Genomic DNA, 21,832 nt, shown 5'->3' with positions numbered 1-21,832 from the left:
TTTTAAATGGAATTATCTTGCATTGCAAATGATTAAAATATCTGCGTTAGCACAGCATCACCATGGTTTTACCTGCATTTGTCATTCCAAGGCGTATGTGGAGAATGGCGCCGTCCATACAGTAGCTACATCTGTGTGTGTCACAGATTTGTCATTTGTTCTCTAAATGAAAGAGTAACGTTTGGTTTGTCTGCAGGTGAGCTGCTCCGTGTGTGTCCCCAAAGCAACACCTGCTGCACCCCGGAAATGGAAGACAAGTTCGGCCAGCAGAGCAAGCTGGAGTATGAGAATCTCATAGATGAAACTAGTCACGAATTGCGGAGCACCTTTGTATCCCGACATAAAAAGTTTGATGGTGAGTATTTTATGATGGTTGAATAGTGTTTGTACTACATGACAGTTCTAAGAAGACACTTTCAATGTTGTCTCTGAATTACTTTTATTTAAATGTATATTTGTACTTATTTTACTAATATATATATATATATATATATATATATATATATATATATATATATATATATATATATATATATATATATATATATGTATATATATATATATATATATATATATATATATATATATATGTATATATATATTATATTATGGAATTGTTCTTATGACCACCTTAAAACAACATCAAAGGACCACCATTATGTACATTTTACATTAATGCAAGTTAAATTAATATGTAGTATTGCATAGGAGTATACTCTAAAACACAAATCACTGCATACTGTACAACTCATTATTTAAATAAACAGAGGATGACCGTCAGTCTCTTACAAAGACCTGTAGTGAATTTGTTCTTTTTTAGGATTGCTAATAGACACTGTCACAAAACAGTCATTCTTTTTCTATGAGACAGACAAACTAATAGCAAAATCCTTTTTAAATCAGCAAATAATTTCAATTAGCTAGTTGTGTGAAATGTGCTTAGTCATTTAAAGGGAAAGAGAAAATCAACCCCCTTTTGGTTGTTTTTACGTCCACAAAGCTTTTCCCTGCAGACTTACAGCGGGGAGAGGTCCAGCCTGAGATATTAAATCTGCTTGCAGGCCTTACTCTACTGTCTGTATGATCCTGACTTAGCCCCGCGTTGACTCTCCTCATCACCACCCGTCCACTGACGAGATAGGATCTCCCCATTTAAGAACCTTGCATTATACAGCCCACAGCTCCTCTCTAACTTTCCCTGTCTCTCTCCACGAAGTGAGCTTCAGCTAGTTAGCGTTTAATGAGTGCTGATATCAGTTAGCAGACTCTGCTGTGTGGGCAGCAGCTGTTCCCATCAGGAGGAGGGAGAGAAGAGGATGGAGGTGAAAATGATGTCAGCCTACAGAGCCAACTTGTCAGTGCCCAGTCACAGGCTTGGAGGAATGTACAGTATTTCACTGTATGATTTATTTGAGAGAAATTCTAAATAGAGTGTTTTCTATGGCTCATCCTGGCTGGATGGGTGCTCTTTACCTCAAATTTGGTGTCTAACTAAAACCACATTGTGCTTCTGCTTGGAATGGATTCGCTTCAGTTGCCCCTCTGTTAACGTTGGGAATTCAGGGAGAGTGTGAACCATATGCCAAGCTGTGGCCTTGATTCAGTGGGGCTTTCTCTAGTGTGATGAGAAGCTGGGTTCTCTCAGATTAGTCCACAGGGTTGGAGCAGTGCTCCTCAAGAACAATGAGCTTAGTCTGTGTCTTTCTCTCCCTCTTCATTCCTCACTCACTCTGTCCTTGTCTTTCTCTATTGCATTCTCATTCTTGCTTTTGCATGCTCGCTCTCTCTCTCTCTCTCTCTCTCTCTCTCTCTCTCTCTCTCTCTCTCTCTCTCTCTCTCTCTCTCTATCTCTCTCTCCCTTGCTCTCTCTCTCTCCCTTGCTCTCTCAGAACACAAACATCCCACCTCCAAGTCTGTTACAAAAGATTTCTGCACGACTAAGCCGAACCCCTTTTGTTGGATATTGAATTGTATTCAAGACTTTTCATTGTGAACGCTTTGTAAAAAGACTGCATTTTACTGATGTCCGTTGTGTGAAAACATGCATGCCTCTTTGATGTACAATGTGTGGGCTGTGAGAAATTAGTGAAATCTGTTGAGTAAGTGCCTCTAGGTGGGCTGCAAAAGCATCTTCCAAATACATTTAGATGGCAATACTATTATTCAGTGGAGAGCAATATGTTAAATCCTGCAGACATTTGCAGCTAAGCAAAGTCATTTTTCATACAGTAGCCTCCTGTAAGATGCATCTGACAGGAACGCAGAGGGGAATATCCACAAATCTCCCATAATGGCGTCACGGCAACTGCATGGTGATTATGCTGGAACATGTAGAGAACAGTCACGCTGATAACTAACACACATGGCTGTATCAGAATGATCAGTGTGTGATGGAAAATGTTCCGTTTTATTTTTACCATATTATTCTTTAGACTTCACACATTCTTGATTGTGACTTCCCAACACCAGACAGTGTAGACTATCAATCAGTAGTTCTCTAACGAAACCTAGGACTTCTGTACTTGCTCTATGCTGTCAGATGTTACTCATTCTGACCCACCAACTTAAGTGTTTGGCATGAAATATTCATCTGAGAAATCCTCATTTAAAAGCTCGGCTCATCTTGTGATAGGAAAGTAGAATTCTGTTATTCAGATTCCATTTAAGAAAGCTTTAGTGTAAACCTATAACTGTAATCCTTGATCCATGAGGGAACTTATCAAGCCTCATACGCATCCAAATAGGCTTGTTTAAATGTGCCACACAGTGCCCATGGCAATGATAAGCCCACTTCTTCAAAACAGCTATGTTCAACACAGACTGTACCTTTAACTATGGCAATGGCATGCACAATGTCAGAGACTTTATTTTTTTCCGGGAAAGTAAAATCTTTAGAACATATGCCTTTCCTGGAAGGATGCATGAATAAGTAAATGTTATTTTGATTGGCTTCTGTCAAGAGAGGTGAATGTCACGAGATGAGAGGAGGGCACCAGAGGAGGAGGAAGTGGGGATGGGCGAGCAGCACTTAGATGCATAGCTGCAGGCACCCATGCTCCTGCGAGGTACACTGCCACTCTTCATCACTTCATCAGTGTCAGGGTAGGGCTGGCCTCAGCACTGCTGCTCTCTGCTGTCTGGCAGACTGCAGGAGACATGCAGTCTGCTGAGGGGCTCCACAGACGACCCACACAGGAAACCTGAGACACTCCTGTTTGGATGTGAATTTCACTTGTGTGTGTTGGTTATTTATCAGGTCCAGCAAAATGGCGGGATATTATTATTCATTTTATAATTAAGTTCATATTTCTTACCCTTCCTTGCCAAACTATATTAGATAACAGAATGTGTTTGGCATTTTTGAATGTCTGCATCCTTGTTCAACAACTGTTGGCTTGGTTGAAGAGGACGAGAAATTCAGAACAGTAACACCCAGGTTGGCTTTGCAGCTGTCAGTATTGTAACACAGGGCTACTTATGTTGCCTTAGATACTTGGCATTAAAAATCAAATTAAATGTAAGTCTTCCTTGATTTAGAGCTCATACTCATGTTGCTAAACTGCTGTTTACCACGCATTTAGCACCTGTTGGCGCTGTTCCACCCACACAGAGTCATGTGCTCTTCATGTGGAGCCAGACAAGATCTCTGCTGTATCTGGCGGAGCACGCTGGCCCACGCATGCTAACATCCCTGCCTGAGTGTTATCGCCACCACAGGGAGAGGGCATCGTCACTTCTGTGCCAAGACCAGAAATAATACAAACATCCCACATCACCCCCACCGTCACCCCATAGACCAGCAGCAGCTGGAATGCAATACTAAGAGTGTGTCTGTGTGTGTGTGTGGGGGGGGGGTGGTGGAACAGGTCATCAGCTCAATGATTATTGTCAATAGCACAGACTCTATTAGTGTGAATCACCATGATTCTCCCCATGTTTGCTGATATGCTCATGCATACAGCGTAGCATGAACGTATTTTCAGTGTTTGGCAGTAATCCATATCCCAGTACTCAGAGAAGCAGTTCATCTGCTTTGAGAAATGAGAGAAATAACAAGCCTACAGATTTCTCCCCCGTTTAGCTCATTAAAGACTGAGAGGGGGGTCTTAATTACTAATCAATGGCTGGCCATTCGTTGACCACCAACACCATGGTTCTGAGGATCACAACGGAATATTAATGAAGTGAGACTTGCATAATCAATCCTATTTGGAGCGGCACACTCTGAATTCTTTGCCACAGTGACCTGCATGCTAATAATCCTATAGAACAGATTTTCACACACTTGGAAATCAACTGCATCCCAACCCGTTTGTCGTTTTTGACAACAATGACACATTATATAATTATACAAAATTATATATAAGAAATTATACTTTTTGTTTCTTGTCTCCTGATGGTTCCTTTGATTTGAAAGCATATTCCAGTCACCTACCTCCACGCCCCCTGCCTCCCGCCCTCTTCCCTCTCCTCCCCAAACCAGCAGTGTGTGACTCATAACAGCTAACACACACCAATAATCCAGAGGCATACAGAGGATAAAAGGTCACTGCTGTCATGTTTGCTGAAGTAGTACAAGGCCCATTCCAAACTCATTCCCCCATCCCTCCGCAGACATTCTCCTCCCTTCAGACCGGCCCCTTTAATTGACAGGTGGAGTATGGGGCCACCCCTCCCAGCAAGGACACAGCATGTTTTCTTTCGAGCCATTGAAAGATGGAGGAGTGTACTCTGTGTGTACCCTACGTTGTGGCCTCTGTGGTGAACACATGGTGATAGAGATGGTGGGGCGATCTGGAACGGGGCGCAGAGCTGCTGGAGGAGAAGAGATGCTACGTAAGCTCTACCGGAGAAACCATCAACTATGTCATTGTAGTTGTGGGATACAAAGCTATGGGTAGTGTTATTATAGACTGCTCTAAGAAAGTTTGCCTGACAACATCATCAGGGCACTGTCTCATCCCAGGGGCTGTGGTGGTACTGTTTGCTTATATTATGAAAGCTTATTAAACCCACAGAGGCATACTTTGCCTAGAAGCATAATTTACATTGTGTCGTAAAACATAAAGTTGCCCTTCTGTAGGTGGGGGCAATACAGTCTTTGAATTGATCTTCTTTGTAATTGGTTTCACACTCAAACCCTGCTGCACAGAGGCTGCCAAAGATAATCACAACGGGTCAATGTTGAGGTTGCTGCGTCTTTAGTATTAAGGGTTTATAAATGACCCGCCAGCTAGTGATGGATGGAGCCGTTGAAACTGTCTGCTGTTATCCCTGCATGTTGCCTTAATTATGTGACCTCCATATTTTTACTGTCAGCTTAAACTAGGGGCTTTACGACTTTGCCTCAAGTATAATCTCTCACCCCAGCAACATCATAACATTGTTGTTGCCACCAGGATCCCAATTGGGTGAATGCTGCACAGCAGTCAAGGGTCTCTTCAAAAGCAGGGGTTATGCTTTGGTTGGTGATGTACTCTGTCATTTTGATATCTCCCATAGTTTTCCTGAATCCCAATTGCTCGGGATGTCTGTCTGTGGCTGAGAGCCCTGTTTGAGTTACTGCTGGTCACCGCTCAGGGGACCTTGCTGTAATTAACTACAGGCCGCAGGGTCCAACTTTACACTGTGGCCCCTTAACAATGTCACACAGTTGCACACTGTCATCCCAATACACAGCCACCTCTGATGGGTGTGCACTGAAGCCCAGTGGGCCGCTCCTCACTGTCTTTCAAAACTTTCCCTCACACCCGGGGGCCTTCCATTGAGAAACAGTGATTCATCAATGGTTTTTTTTGTGTGTGTGTGTGTCTATGCATGGGCTTCACATATTTGCTTTAGAAAAGCTTGGTTTAGAAGAGATCTGAGGATCTGCAGCGTGTTTTGTCAGGAGACCAGACCACAGCAGGCCTCGGCTGGAGAGAGAGGTTCTGTCTCAGGGCGAGCGAGGCTCACACTTCATCAAAGAGAGAAGGGCTCCGTTTAGCCTCCTCACACAGTTCGCTGCGCTCAGCGAGGAACGGCCCAGTACTGTACTGAGCCTCATCAGCGCAAAGTAATGAATTCTAGACGAGTTAAGGGTATTAACATCAGTCTTGTCCAACATTTAAGGGTCATTGTACTCTCTGCTAGCTGCACTTGCAGGCATTAATTTGGGCAGACCTCTTAATTATTAAGATTTATCAGGTCTTTACATGAGTTCTCCTCATAAATGACATTTTTTGACGTAATACCCGATTTTATAAGTATGATCCTCTTCGTGGATTATCTGTAATTATGTTAAATTGTCTTTTAACTAAAGGTATTAGTCACTTAACTGCAATGAGGTCACCCATAATGTGAGTGTTAATTATTCATTGTAATTGTTCTGAATTAGATGTTCTGAATTAGAGCTTGGAGTCATATCAAAGATACAGACTATACTTAATACTTGAAAATTAATTCTGCTTCCATTATGTTGATTGTATTCGATTAATAGCTCAGCTCATCCAAAAGGGAGAAGATTTTACTCCACACAGATATTTGCCAATCCTTTCATTCATAATGAAATTAGTTTCAAACATGTCATTAATCAGAAAGCATATCACTTGATACCATAGACTTTTGCATATCATTAATCAAATCATGTTGATTAAGCACAAGGAATCAGGAAAATTCATGGTGATAAGTGCAGATCGTGCATAATTGGTTCACTTAACACTGCCATCTTGTAGCATTTTTTAAATTGTTATCAATGACCTTAGCACATCATCCAACTCTCTGCAAGTTTCATGGCATTACATTGGTAAATGTAGGAATAGCAAGTCAACTCAATGAAACCATGACAAGCTTGTCTTCATCTGTATTTTTCACCGTCCCTGTAGTGAGGGATAAATGTTCGAAAATGCAATTTGATATAATTATGTCCCAAGAGACACAGAAACTGGAGTCCAACAACACCAACATTAAAGTCTCAGGTAAAAACAGAAAAACAGAATCATTTTCCACCACTGAAAATAGAACTATCACCACCACACACACATGCACACACCAAAAGAAGTACCAAAAAACTCCAAAATATATTTAGATGTTGGCCACAAAAAGAGCTCACCGTGCTATATAAAAAGATATAAATCACATCTATCATCAAGACAGCATATTGTCTTACTAAACATTATACCATTTTAATAAGTACCCTCATTAGTGATGGGTCCTTAACACATTAGCTACTGTAAAAGTCTGCATTAAAGTCTTTTGACCTCGTTAAATCAGATGCTTTCCATGCCATAATGTGTGGGAGAGTTGTACCATATTTCACTTTGTTAATTAGGCTTATATCTGACCTTTTAACCATCTGGAAAATACCGATGGAGATGCAGGTAGACTACCCAAGTTGAATGTGTCTTTTAAGTCAAAAATGTAAATGTAAATAATCATTTGAATGATTTGAAAACCATAAAAAATGTGTTTCTGGGGTCAGTAAAAAGCTAGAACGATACAGCTAGATCTGAATGTAATTGCTTTTACATGTGCTTTTATTCAGGAAAGCTATGCAAATGAACAGTATGTAAAATGGTGTTGACGATAGATGACATGTCGGTTGTGTCTTTTTCGAGGGCAATTGATACAGTAATTAACATATGTGGAAATGGGATAATGCCGGTCAAGTTTTATTCAGAGCTGCATTTCCCAAGGACCATTTCAGTGTGTGGAGGTTGCTAATGTGTTGCTCCTAATGTAATTGGATTTCTCTCTTATTGCAGAGCACAAGTGATCACTTAGTGACATTACCATTTTAACAAGGCCCCTCAATTCATACCTGATAGATGTTCAGAATCTTGAGAGCCGCATGACCACCCTGGGAGAGAAGCTGGTTCTCGACAGACAAACCAATTTCAATCATGCGAATAATCGCGTACGGTCCATGTATCTCTTGTTTTTCATCGTGGCATACAGGGGCCAAGGAAGGACTATATCGTTTAATGCTATGTTTTGATAAAATGTGTCTGAATCTGAATAAAAGTAGTTTAGTATGGTAGTCATGGAACCTTCATACTGATAATTTTGAACTATTGAACTCAGTGTTCCTAATTTGCAGAAAAAGGTGTGAACCCTATTCAAATTTAATCAGACTACTTGAAAGTCAAGCCTGTCATCGTGGAGAGCATAATATGGCAGACATCACCTCAATGAAGTTTCCGTTCATCCATTTAGGTCATTCTGTAAATATTACGCAGTGTTGACAAAGAATATAGCCTCAATCTTTCATCCAGAAGGCTGAAAAGTCTCTGTTTTTTGGAAAGAGTTTTTCTATGTAACTTGTGGCTGTGTGCCATTCTTTCTCTATTAAGCGTAGAGATGCTCGAAAAATAATGATCCTCCACAACAATCTCAGGAAATATTGTTTTCCAAAACTGCTTTTGGATAGATATAAAAAAATTTTTTTTAAATCAAGTTGAGTAATAATACATAATTTTATAATCAGCAAATAATTCACTTTTTAATCATTATCATTACTATGGTTGGTTTTCTCAACACATACTATAAATCTCTAACATTACACATTTTCCTTTTTAATTTAATGTTTTACTATTGAAGGAAATCATTTAAAATGCAGTTTCAATAATAAACAATCATCAATATTTGATTATATATTTTGAGAGGATTATGACTGTAATGCCTCAAAAAATATCTTCAAACTGTCTCAAACATGGTATAAATGAGTGCTTTAGATTCAGTTTGATTGATTGACTTTGGATGTCAAACAGGGTAGCCTGAAATGTGAGCAGTTAATGGTATATAGAGTTACAGTCATAAATACCTCAGTCTTGAAGAACACACTGTATGTCACTGATGCATACTCCCTCAAGGTGTTAACCTGATAAACATATGTGAGTTAACAGTTTAATCTTGGCTGCAGAGTGTAATGGTATACTATATGGATATGTCACACTTGTAAAACAGTGTCTGTCTTTCAAGAATAAAAATGCCAAGTGGTTAATATACAGTTTTTATTTGATTTGCTATATCCGTTCCTGCTGTGATTTATACCGTTTGACGAATAATTACATGAAGAAATACCACTGTGTGTTCCCGTTTAAGTTTATTTGTTTTATCAGTGTGAATATATCTATACATAATGACACAATGTTTTGACTTTACTCATGGGAACATACACAATTCACTTTGATTCAATTCACTTTATTAATCCTGAACAGATTTGATGCTCTGGTTACTATGTGCACACTTTGAGATATGAATTGTAGACATTTATACCCTCTTTCTTTTTGTCTCCCCTCCAAACCAGAATTCTTCCTGGAGTTGCTGGAGAATACTGAGAAGTCCCTGAACGAGATGTTCGTGAGGACCTATGGCAAGCCTTACATGCAGAATTCCGAAGTATTCCAGAACCTGTTTGCTGAGCTAAAACGCTATTACACAGGAGGAAACGTTAACTTGGAGGAAATGCTCAACGACTTTTGGTCTCGTCTGCTGGAGCGTATGTTCACCCTGCTCAATTCCCAGTACATTATCACGGAGGACTATCTGGAGTGTATCAGTAAGTACACGGACCAGCTCAAACCGTTTGGAGACGTGCCCAGGAAACTCAAGGCTCAGGTTACCAGGGCCTTTATTGCGGCACGAACATTCGTCCAGGGCCTCTCCGTTGGCCGAGAGGTAGCCAACCGAGTTTCCAAGGTAATAACCAGCCTCTCTGTTGACCAAGAAAGCTGTCTATACAGTACATGGTTGCCAAGTTTGGGATGTAGCAGACATGGCAATATCATGTTTTTATTTAGCACAGTTCCATCACATGAAGCAGATAGGTGACTAATCAAAGTATTTTATTATACAAATTGTGATGAGTAAACTGAAAGCCTGAGTTGAGTAACATCCAACATAATTTTGAGCAAGCTTGTCATGTTTCTGTTTTTCAGCAGGGGTGAGGATTTCTTATGGTATTTCATGGCTCAGCATCATGTTTTGCCCTCTATACTGTTCTAGAAGAGTTGGTATACTAGACGGTTGGTTGGTCTTCGGGGCTCTGAGTAATAACACTGCAGAGATCCTGCATTGTTTGGGAGACAGACTGGCAGAATGAAGGTACTGGGAGACTTGCTTGCCTTAAGCTATAGAGTGAAAAAGGAGAAAAAGTGTGCCGCAAATGTTTGTATCTCTATCTCCCAATATTTGTTAACTCCATATAGGAGCCATTAATCATGCTCAGGCCTGAGTATTCTGTTTGATGTGATGTAATCGTACTGCTGCCGCTGCAGTATATCATATTGCCCTGGGAGTGTGTGTAGTTTCGATCGTGTGCAAAATAAGATTAAAAGGAAAAGCAAGGAGTCTTAGGCTTGGAATTAGCCTCACTCAACAACAAGGTGGGGGCTGCTTTCTGGATGACTCATTTACTGCTCATAACGACGTTAATGCAGGTTTTAGTCCCATGTTCCACCCTGGGAGACTCCTGTCTGATAGATGCCCATTTCACCGCTTCATGACTCATTGTCTCTATCAATGTGTGTGCACGTGTGGGTCTGTGTACCTGTGTGACTATGTCTACGTGTCTTTTCCCAAATGAGTCTGCGCATGTGTCTGCGTGCAGTTCTAACTGAAAATGTTTCGTTTCATTTTGTCTTACGTGGTCGACCACTTCACTTTTGACTTCACGATGGATCTCAATAGTTTCAAAAGGTAGGAGCAATTAGCATCGCATAGTGTCACATTCACCGTAATCTATTGGAGTTATGCTGTATAATGAAGAAGCCTGATCCCTGAACTTTCAAGTATCTCGACATGAACCTCCCCCCCCCCCCCCCCCCATAGCGAGCTACACAGAGAGTGCCTCACTATTTCCACCACTGATGAGACCAAGTTTATGAGCCCGCCCTGAGAATGAGTGGTTACTATCCGCCCTAGGGACACACATCCAGGCTGCCAGAATGTCCCTGCTTCACCTCTGGCATTTCCCAGGGACCTGAGACTCGGGTCATGTGGCGGGGGCCGTGTCCTCTTGATCCGCGGGGTCTGAGCTCACGAGCCTGGATTGGGTTTAGGCTTAATGGAACGAGACACCCCAGAGGAGGCGTCTGTGGCGCGGCTGATGTGAGATGTGACATCCACGTCTATCACTGGCGGGGCGTTTATTGAATTACAGTAGCCGGTGTTGTACATCACACCGCTTCACAGCTCATGAGAGACAACAGAGAGGGCACACAGGAACTAAAGACTTGTCTGAATGTCTCCTTCCAGACAAAATTCAGACGGTATCAAAGACTACACTACGATTCTTCCAAATATATCTCCACTGTTTGTGTTTCGGTGTCATGTGAAGTGATGATCTGACTTTTGATTCTAATAATAGGAGCTGCTTTGACGTGCTTATCCACTGTCATTTGAATAAACCCAGCTTTAGTGAGACTGTAATGCACTGAATCCATACTCCAGACCAGGCTTTAGGACTGCAGAGCAGAGCCTTTCAATGAGAATGAGCTGCTTTTTTCAGATGTCGGTGATGGACAGTTTTTCTGTAAAGAAACAAGCTTAGAGATTATGGTTATTGTCGTTCTGACACGAACATTGACTTTCTATTCAGTGCTCGACTGTTCGAAAAAGGTGACGAAATGAAGTTGAACTTGCTTTTAGATTACCTCAGGATGATCTTTCCCTTTGATGTCAGACTCCATTGTGTTATTTTTTATTTTTTTTACCAACCTGTGTGTTTTATCTGTTGCTTTGCAACCGCAGAACAAAGAAATTAGACATCTCGTAGATACTTCCTACGACAACCACCCAGAACTTCCATGGAAACAGTTGAAAGAAGGTTCACCCTTGTTATCTCCAACTCGTCAACCTGCACTCCACTTGAAAGTTTGTAGGGATGCCACAATGACATTGTCTGAGTGATCAGTGTCAGGGCTGAGTAATAAGCCGAGCAGACGTGCTACCATTAGATGTCTGAAACCTGTCTTGTCACGGGTGTGTGTATGTGTGTGTGTGTGTGTTTGATCCTGCCATATGAAGGCAGTTGCTGCCTCCTCTACTCCTCAGTGGCTGCTCACTGGTGGGTTGAGGAGAAGCAGGGGTCCAATCAGATCAAACATTTAGACTGCTCAGAAACCACTAAAAGACAGAGACTTCCAACAGTGACAAGTCTTGTGCTCCCACCAAGTTCATGCAGTGTCTAGGTTCTTTAGAAACTTGAAACTAGTACATGACAACATTCTGTATGTCTTTAAACTAGGACATGACAACATTCTGTGTTCCTTTAAACTAGTACGTGAAACTGTACACTAGTGGACAACATCATATGTTCCTTACACTTTACATAATTTCCAATCTCATAAACATGTGATTCTTTGTTCACAGCCTATTGAACCAAAGTAAAATGTGCTTTTTTGATTTGCAATGGATTTAAAAAATTTGGATAGATACATACATTGGAAGTACAAATGCCAAAAAACTGAACTCTGTTTGTAACTATTAGTCAATGGACCTACATAGAACACACACACACACACAGTTAAGAAGGCACACACAAAACACAAGCACCCGAAAAGCTCGCTTTTCAGTTACCAGTGTACAAATTGGAATTCAGGGAGAAGCTGCTCCACAAGCATTGGCTTTTGCAGCAATGTTGAGGAAGTGTGGAGCTGGCTTTCTCAGTGTGAAGAAGAGAGATAACGCCATTCGTTGTTCCCCGTGAGACTTTGAGCATCTGTGTTGATATTTGTTTTGTTCATCCGACACACTGCTGTTCACCTGTGCTGCATTTTCTACAACCTCCCATGTTAATATTAATGCATTTAGTCCTCATGCATTCTGAGCCCATGGAGAGGTATTGTAGATATGACGACAGTGTAGCAAGGCAGCATATCCCTCTGCATCCCAAACAGTGTCTTAGCCTTGGCAGTCTCAAACTTAGCTTGACCCCTGGAGAATTCTGTATTGCTGTGCAGTGCTTTTAGACAGGAAAAACATTTTTTACTACCCATCCCATTGCTTTCTCTTTGAGTTTGTGTGAGCCAGCTTTGCAGGTTTTTCTTAACTGTTCTGAAAGAGGTATGGGTATAATTGTGAAAATGTGTCATTCAAATGATTTGAATCAGTTTTATTTCAATGATGGTTTGTAGAACAGATCATTTCATGGCAAATAGACACATTTGATAGCCTAGCACTGCAGCATTAAAGTGTAACAGTTTTAGTATAATGCAAGATTGACCCTCTGTCGTTGCTGTGCCCAGTACAGGATCGGTGGAACAGTCTTGTGGGTTACAGGGTTCCTCTGACCTTCCTGTCCCCCTTCTGTAGGTGAGCAGTACCCCGGCCTGCATCCGCGCTCTCACCAAGATGCTGTACTGCCCCTACTGCCAGGCCATGCCTGCTGTCAAGCCCTGTAACAACTACTGCCTCAATGTCATGAAGGGGTGTCTCGCCAACCAAGCAGACCTGGATCCAGAGTGGAACCACTACATCGGTAAGACCCGCCCCTTTGGGTTTGTCTCGGACTGTTCTAGTATCTAGACGTGTCATGTCACAACGGCACAAAAGCAAAATATCGACGTTTTTATGGGGGGGGTTTTTAGTGGTAAGAAAAAAGCGTATTTTGAGATACTTTCAGATCTCTTTCATGTTTTGAATGTTCCATTGACATGACTTGGGCATTTAGATAAAAGGGTGCATTTCTCTGCTGGTATCCTCCTTTTGTCGACATTTCATAGTGGATGAAAAGGCTTTGTTCATGGGAGTCTAGTCTCCTGCTGTGTTAAATGGGGACTTGGAGGGGGGCAGCAACACACTGATGGGAACAGAGGTCCTGTGAGGAACAGCAGCTTGTTCAGATGGAAAGAGAAAGAAAGATTACAAATATGAATGTAACATGACATTTATCTATTTAATAGGATGCCTTTTTCAGATCCTTCATTTAAGATATGTCACGAGGGCTGGATTGTACTAAAGCTCGAGCGAGCGTGGTAGCAAACTGCACTTCAGAGGCACATGGCATGCTGGCTGTCAGAAACAAGCAGTTGAAAAGGGGTCATAGCTCTCTGGGTAGCTACAGCCTGTCAGAACAGCAGAGGCCCCATCTTAAATACAGCACTGTGAAATGTTTGTGGAGCTATGTGACTTTCCTAAGATTAATATTCACATGGTATGAGAACCCTTGTTGCTCAAGGGGGAAAGGTAGAGAACATGGGATGTACTGTCTGTGTTTTGAAATATGTCTTGGAAGGCACTCAGCCATACTCAGTTTTCTGCTAACCCCACAGGACAGTCACCGAACCTTGTAATATGGCAATTCTTAAGAGATAAGTCAACCAGTGAGTTGCTCTCAGAAGCTTCGGTTGTTTGAGTAGGATTTTAGTTCCCCCCCCCCCCCCTGAATTATACATTTCTGGTGTTTCTGCAGAGTCAACCCAACTGGAAACGCTCATTCTCACGTCATCAGAATTCTCCTTACTCTAAATTGAATAATTGCTCCCAAGGTGTGGATTAAATGTCATTTTTATATCTTTTGGCTGTCTGACATTTTATTTTCATTATGGGCTGAAAGATTTTCAATTAGCTCAAGGTCCAACCACAAAGAGATATTGATTTGGTTCTCAGACGCTACAGATGCGAGCGTGTGTCTGCCAGTGAGGTGACCCCTGTGGTGCTCACCGCTCCTACGTAGTTAGTTGGGAAAGGATAGACTCAAAGAAAACTCGAAAACCTCAGCTAACCCTACAGTGTTCTCAGAGAAGACAGCGATGTATAAATGTCACCCGAGGTGGGGCCTGTATGATTACGTATTGAGCGTCTGTGGTGTGAGGAACTTGTGCGGCGTCAAAACAGACTTCAAAATATGACTCACTCATGTAAAAGTTGAATTTCCCCGAGCTATTTCGGCTGCCGTGTACAGAATGAAGTAACCAGTGACTGGAAGGCACAGAGTGAAAGAGAACACAGAAGCCTAGGAGACAGACACGGATGTGGCACCAGAGCTTAAGCTAAGATATTCATCTTGACTCCGGAGGCATGTATCGAGGCCAACAGCATATGTCTGCTCCACTGACCAGAGAAGACGAGATACCACGGAGGTGAAAAGCTAATTCAACCAAGGAGTGAGAAATCCTTTACAGCTGGAAGCTGAGCTCCCGATAGCAACGATTTTTTTCCCCCCCTCGCCACCTCCTCACTGCATCCCTCCATCCAGCTGGGAAGAACACTCCTAGCATTTAAACTTCTGACAGAAGTTGAGGACAAAAAAAGTCACATAAGGCTACATCTGACCTTTATTTATCCACAGTGTCAGTGTGTAGGGCAGGGGGACTATGGAGGCCCTGCCAAAAGCAGGCTAAAACAGCTGTTCATTCAATGCAGCTGTGCCTCCATTCATTCTGCAGAAATATGAATTGCTGCCTAACATCCATCTCCTCTCAGAATAGCTTTGTGCCAATTCTGAGCTTCCGTGTACGCATAACCGAAGACGATAAATGGGAGAGTCTGAATAAAGCTCACATTATATTGGTGGATGTGTGCATGTTCTTTTTCGTCTTTGAAAGGATTTAATTATGTTATTTATGAAAACACAGATTAGGCTTGGCTGATGCATATTAAAAGATGGGACTATTAGTACAGCATGTTAAGCACCAATGTGAACCAATTCAAGTCTTAGTATTTCTGCATATGTCTTTGGACACTGAAGACAACATACTAGTCTTCATGCCAACTTTCTCAATTATATACCTCTGGGAAGCAGCTCTCAGTCATATTTTTTTCTAAAAAGAACATTTGTTTTGTTTTAAATCTCTCTCAGGTGGCAAGACTAGCCAGTCTGCACATTTCTTAGCCGTAGGCAGAGAACAAATGGTACTAGCAAATACAATATGAGAGATATTTTACTTTGATCAAAAATGTGAAATGCTGTATGATTTCTGGGCCCAATGTGGCTTTTGAATAACTCATCATTATTTCAGAGTACAGAAAGGTCTTGCACTCAAGAATGGAGTTGTGTCTACCACCTGTAGATATTAACCAAGTTTTCAGATGGCTAATGTCAGTGTCATCAACAACATGAAATCAATCTCTGATTCACGACTCAGAGATTGTGAATTATTTAAATGAGATCACTATCATCTGATCATGTCCAAGATTATCAGTGAATTGGACATGAAAGATGTTGGCCCGAGAGTCATTCAGTATGTACAGTACTACATGCATAGGGAGCAGTGTAAGTATGGATACAAATTGGGATCTGTAAACAGCAAGGTATTTGTCTCTCTCTTCCTCCAGAGATATTTGTTTAATTAGATGGAATATACACATGGATTATATTGGGTTCACTGAGTAGCCAGTTTTTTATCCATTTGTGCCCACTGAATCACTCCAAGACTATTATGGAAGCAGATGGCAGGTGATATATTTCATATTCCTCCCTGAAATATAATAACATGTTAATTGAAATAGAAAAATAGAGGCATTGTTTGGAGTGTGTTTTGTATGACGTATACAGTAAGTGTGGCCTAGTTGGTCTGGTGTAGATGGATTAGATTGGTGGCCAGATGTTTTTGAAGAGAAGAACCAGTTGAAGCATTGAGTAACTAATGAACAGATGTCGTGCACACTTGAGCAATTGCACATCAGCATGCTTTATTGGGCACATTCTCCCGGGTTTAACAGCACTGTGTGCTTTGCATAAATGTGTATTTGTTTATTTGTATCATCATTTTTGTATTTATTCTGCAGTTGTTGGAATGTTCTTTACACCTCTTGAGGCATCTTGACATGCTCTTGATGGAGGAACATCTTTTCAGTTGATTGATGTTTTTAAGTATCTTATTCAGGACTGTTTTTTAGGACGTTGTGTATTGGGCTGTCAGAGGCAGAACTGATGTCTCGTTCAGCGTATGGGGTCTGGACATCAGTTACATGCTGTGGTGATGAATACGGCCGTCTCTAGTTTACCCCCCAACATGTCATTATCATTTTTTGTGTTGACAGGTAGGGGTTGACAGCAATGATAGAAACCCATTTTCCTTTTTCCAATGTGCTAATACTTTAGCACAATCTAAAAGTGTTCCACTTGGCCACCTGACAGCTCCATGTACCCTACTTTTGCTCTGCAGCTGTCCAGAGTTGTCTTTTCCTGTCTGGGGAGACACGCCACCAAACAGGAAGTGATCTGCATCGATTCTATCTGCTCATTCCTCTTTAATTGCATGATTTGTTTCACTGAGTAACTGAAGTCGACCACAAACCCACATTCCTTGAAAAATCCAGCAAACAACATTTCCTGTCCTTTGTGAAGATATACTCATGAATAAAATATTGGCAGAAAAAAAAACCGACACTCCACCAGGGGCTTGCGCATGGCTGAAAGTTAGACCTCACACCTGGACCAAAATGTCTCCTATGCAAAGGCTCTGTAGGCAGTGAAAAAGTGATCTAGTCGTTCATTAATTTGGTGTCTTTGCATTCGTCCAAACATGGATGTAATGAATTGCAATTTACACTTCAACACCACACTAGCTAATGGAACCAACCAAGAGGGACTTCCACACAAGGATTTATATTCCACTACATCTGTCTCTGTCTCTTGGAAAAAACGGGACCATTCACAGCCATGACTTACTGGTGTGCATGAGAACTGTAAATACGGTGGCTTTGAAAGAGATCTCCGCCTGAGAAATATAGCCTTGAGTCAGTTCTGATCAGAGGTGGGTTTGTCAGAGTGCGAGACAGGAGCACCTGATACAGTTACACCTCCGTTTCACAAAATGGAGGATAACTGGAAATGATGGCTGTCTGTGGGCTGAATTTCTGTCATGACTTAAGTTTTTCATGATAGTTCTATATTTGACAAAAGGATTGGTACGGCTTTTAAGATACTCAAATGACAAATTGCTCAATGTATTTTACAGGTGTTTACAGTATATATGAATTTCAAAAGGCTTTCATGCTGTTCCTGCTTTGTAGTAACGAGTGTTTCAGGTTAGCTGAGGGTCTAGGTTCTGCTGCCTGGATCGGTGTCAATCGGAGGAACGAATTAACTGATAATGTATAACATTTTACAAGCCTCATCTGACAGGACGTCATTGTCCTGGAATTGTTTAGGGTCCCACTGTGATGCAATGTCGCACGGAAATTAGTGCAAAGCACCAGACTATCTGTCCTGGACATTGTTTCTCCATTAGTGTGTTTGCTTTTCCTCCATCTCTTGAGTCACTGAGGTCTGAATTTCCATCCTCGGTGTGCAAGCCTTTAAACAGGGGTGATTTAGCAAGGTCCTCCCTCATAGCTATTTCACCCCACCTCAGGAACCTTGGCTAAATGGATTTATAATGGCTGTTTGCTCTGACTAATCTATGTGGCCTGTTTCACCACACATGGACACAGGGTTAAGCAAATACAAATAAGTAATCTTATATCCTCTGTGATATGTGACCACACTTGATAGAACTCAGAGGATTGGTGTTAATGTCCCAAGTGGGAGGAAAAGAGAGGGTTGGATGGTCGAGGCTGTTAGGAGAAATGGTTTTATTTAATGAGCCCTGAATTACTAGAACACAATCCCAAACACATTAGGAATGCATTTCTGAAGGACAATATGTTCAGAAAGTCAAAGATTTACCTTACCTTATCTCGCCAGCTTCAAGTAACATATTACTAACACTACGAACAACTCTAGTGAAGTGCACCAAAGCAATCTGTCCTTAGAACAGGACCGTGGTGCAGACTCGAAGCTAAGTGTAACCACTTCCCAGACCCGACCTTTTAGTTTGATTTGCCTTTATTTCTCAACTTAAAATACATAAAGGAATTCCTGAGAAAGAATAGATGAGTGCTTCTGCAGCTGTTGTCTTCTTACCAGCAGTTCCATCCATTCTTGTGGCATTCTCAGCGCAGTTCAACTGGTGAAACCGTGTCCAGATCACGATTGGGTTTTGTGGCGATAGTGCCCTCCAGAACATGTGGCTTTACGAGGAGAAAATGTATGTTGACTGGAAGGAAGGATTTCCTCAACATATTTGTGGATAGCTTAGTTGAACCCCCCTGTCAGCATGCATTAGAGGCCTGTGGACAGATGTTGTGTAAAAAACTGAAGCCCTGTGACATTCCCAACCCCATTAGTAAGGGGATCTGCTGGTGAATGGCTCATTATTGAATTCTGCTGCTGAGTTTCATTAGCACTAAGGCATCATACAATCAGTGTTGCCCTGGAGAGCATAAGGTTTCCTCTCTAGAAAGACATGCCCAGTATGTGTTACATTGACAGGCTATTTACAAGCACACTGATTAGGATATAGAGGGAGCAAACTGTCTCACACTAATGCAACCAAACAGTATTTGTTTTGTTTCCATTTTAACTCTTAAGGGTAAGTATGTCGACTGCATGTATATGTTGTACAAAAACGTAAATAACTGTTAAAAAAAGTTTATTCCATTTTACTACCACTTGGGATGCAACCTGGTACAATATTTTAGGGGTAATCTGTATTGTCAAAAGTCTGTGGTTGAAAAAATGGTTACTTGTGTTGGCCTTATTGGCAAAAGAAGAGGCTTTGTTGACAGCTTTTAGATATTCTCCATCCAAATAAGACCTGTACTTGTTTTTAGGGATTCTTGTTCTAGACAAACATGTGTAGGTATCCAAAGAGATACGACTCTGTTCCACAACAGCCTTCCTTTCCACAGCGATGTTTCCCTTCTTTTAGTTTCCATCCACACCAACCTGTGAGCCCTGCAGAAGTCTGTCTCCACTCCCCTAAGAGAACCATGAGATTACTGCTATTCACAAGGGGCATTATTTTAGTCTTCCCGCTGGGTAGGATGTGTTTCATGCACATCGTTTTTATCTTTAGGTTAAATATTCATGGGCTATGTTTTAAAAGAGGCCCCCAGTGCTCTCCCAGATTAAAGGACACCTGTGTCAGGCCTCGACTGGTTCCCCGGCTCGGCATTTCCTCGTGGCTGAGCTGCCTGTGGCATTAGCATCAGGGGTGAGCCGAGTGAGGAGCGGCTCACAGAGCCGTGTCTCCAACTCTGATTTGCTGTAAACCTTCAAGGAAAACCACTTCTGTTGTTGCCTGTTGCATTGAAGGTTGAGCACTGTCTGTATATTCAGAGCATGGACTTTGTGATCTATGTTTTGGACGTGGTGTCTGATAGCTTTTTGTTTGATTTCTCTTAACAAGTCTCAAGAGGTTGGTACTGTATCAGAGATCTGACACTTTCTGGTAAGGTCATTTAGTAGATTCGGTATAAATGAATTGAAAGCAGGCACAAAAAATATCTGTTGGCAAGTGGGAATTTAAATTTTGTTTAAATTCAAGTCAAGGAGACTTTTTTTTAAAGTTCTCGGACTGTCTCCTTAAATGTGTTATTGCAATGAATATTTCAGAAGAACAGGGGGCAGTTTCATTTGTGTGAATGTGTGTGTGTGTGTATGTTTGTGTGTGTATGTTCTCAAGGACTTTTTCATCAGGAAAATCTTTCCAACAAGGAGCAATATGCTTTCTTTTGAAACCGATTTTTTTTCACCGTGTCATACAGCACCATTAGCTGGCTGAGTGAACCGCAGATGAGCTATGCTTTACAGAATCCAAATTACACAAGAGCCATTTTTCATCCAGGGGATCCTACACAGGCTAAGAGTCATAGATAGGCCTTTTCACTCCCTTATTTGTCCTTGTCTACAGTAGCATTGCTAGCTGATACTGCCTCTGTTTTGGTGGGCTGCAATCTTGATAAGTAGGCAGAACATAGATTGACTGCACAAAGACACAGTGTTTTTATTTTCCTGGCCTTGTAGTACTGTATGTTTCAGTGATCAACTGAAATACCAGACCTCAAGGACAAGAAAAATTATACGCTAATTTGTGTTCTACAGTTTTGTATTACTGTAGCGCTAGTGATATTTTAAATGCTTAAATAAGCACTTGTACAGTGCATTCATATATTGTCCGATCGATTGCTGTATTTTGAACTCAACAAACCATCATATTTTTATTCTCATCTGCACTGATTTTTGTTTAGTATTTTTCAATATGTAACCAGGACTAATAAAAACATATTCAAACTGTTGTGGCCTTCCCATCGTGCATCTTAAAATAGGACAAGATGAGTCAATTTGCATAGCTGTGTGGCGATGATAACCAGATTTCCTTTTTGTTGGCTGGTGTCCTATCTCCACACTACAAAAAGTGGTGCAGGGAGTGGTTTGGCTCATTGGAGTAGTGCAGGCTCTGTGGACCAGGCTCCATGCTCCCCTCATAAATGAGAGTCATTAATTCTCCATGTAGGTAGAGTCTGCCACGTCCCTCCCTCTCCTTAGAGACAGAGGTGTGCTGCCCTGGTCCGACTTGACCCAATCAACATTGCCATCTCCTGTCCCTCCTATTCTCACTCTGGCTCTCTCTCTCTCTCTTCCTCTCTCTTTTGCGCTTTCCCTCTCTCTTCCTGTCTCTCACTCTCTCCCGCCCTACCACCCTCTCTTTCATTTCCATCGCTAGCTCTCTGTCTCATCCCCTTACTCTCTCTCACTCTCACTCTCTCTCATTCTCTCGGGGATTTGTGTGGGATGAGGTACTGTATCCGTTGCTCCTTGTGTTTCAGGATCCCATCAGATAAACATATCTTAACCCAACACAGCTAGCAAAGAAGATTGCCATCTTTTTGGATGCTAACGGCAACTCCATTCACTCACCATTTGATGTGAGTCAAGCTGCTGTGTGCAGTGGGCTTGTATCTTCAGAATCAACAGCATTTGCATACAACAGTATTGTTCATGTCTGGATCTCAGGGAGTCATACTTCTTTTTGTCTCATCATAGACTATACCTGAAGCCAATTCAGGACAATTAACCTCT

General features: G+C 41.6%; 1 protein-coding gene across 1 annotated transcript in view; it reads left to right on the top strand.

Annotated features, from left to right (window-relative positions):
• The window catches only part of LOC146233753 (glypican-6-like), a 55,008-nt gene that overhangs the window by 11,054 nt on the left and 22,122 nt on the right, over positions 1-21,832 (top strand). Inside the window, exons 2-4 of the mRNA XM_084688629.1 lie at positions 197-355; positions 9,287-9,678; positions 13,294-13,459. Of these exons, the coding sequence (XP_084544755.1) occupies positions 197-355; positions 9,287-9,678; positions 13,294-13,459 (717 nt within the window). The remainder of the gene's footprint in view (positions 1-196; positions 356-9,286; positions 9,679-13,293; positions 13,460-21,832) is intronic.

The sequence above is a fragment of the Hypomesus nipponensis genome, chromosome 23 (genome assembly GCF_054491055.1).
Source record: "Hypomesus nipponensis isolate SF chromosome 23, ASM5449105v1, whole genome shotgun sequence".
NCBI lineage: Eukaryota > Metazoa > Chordata > Actinopteri > Osmeriformes > Osmeridae > Hypomesus > Hypomesus nipponensis.
This window is presented reverse-complemented; position numbering and strand designations above follow the sequence as displayed.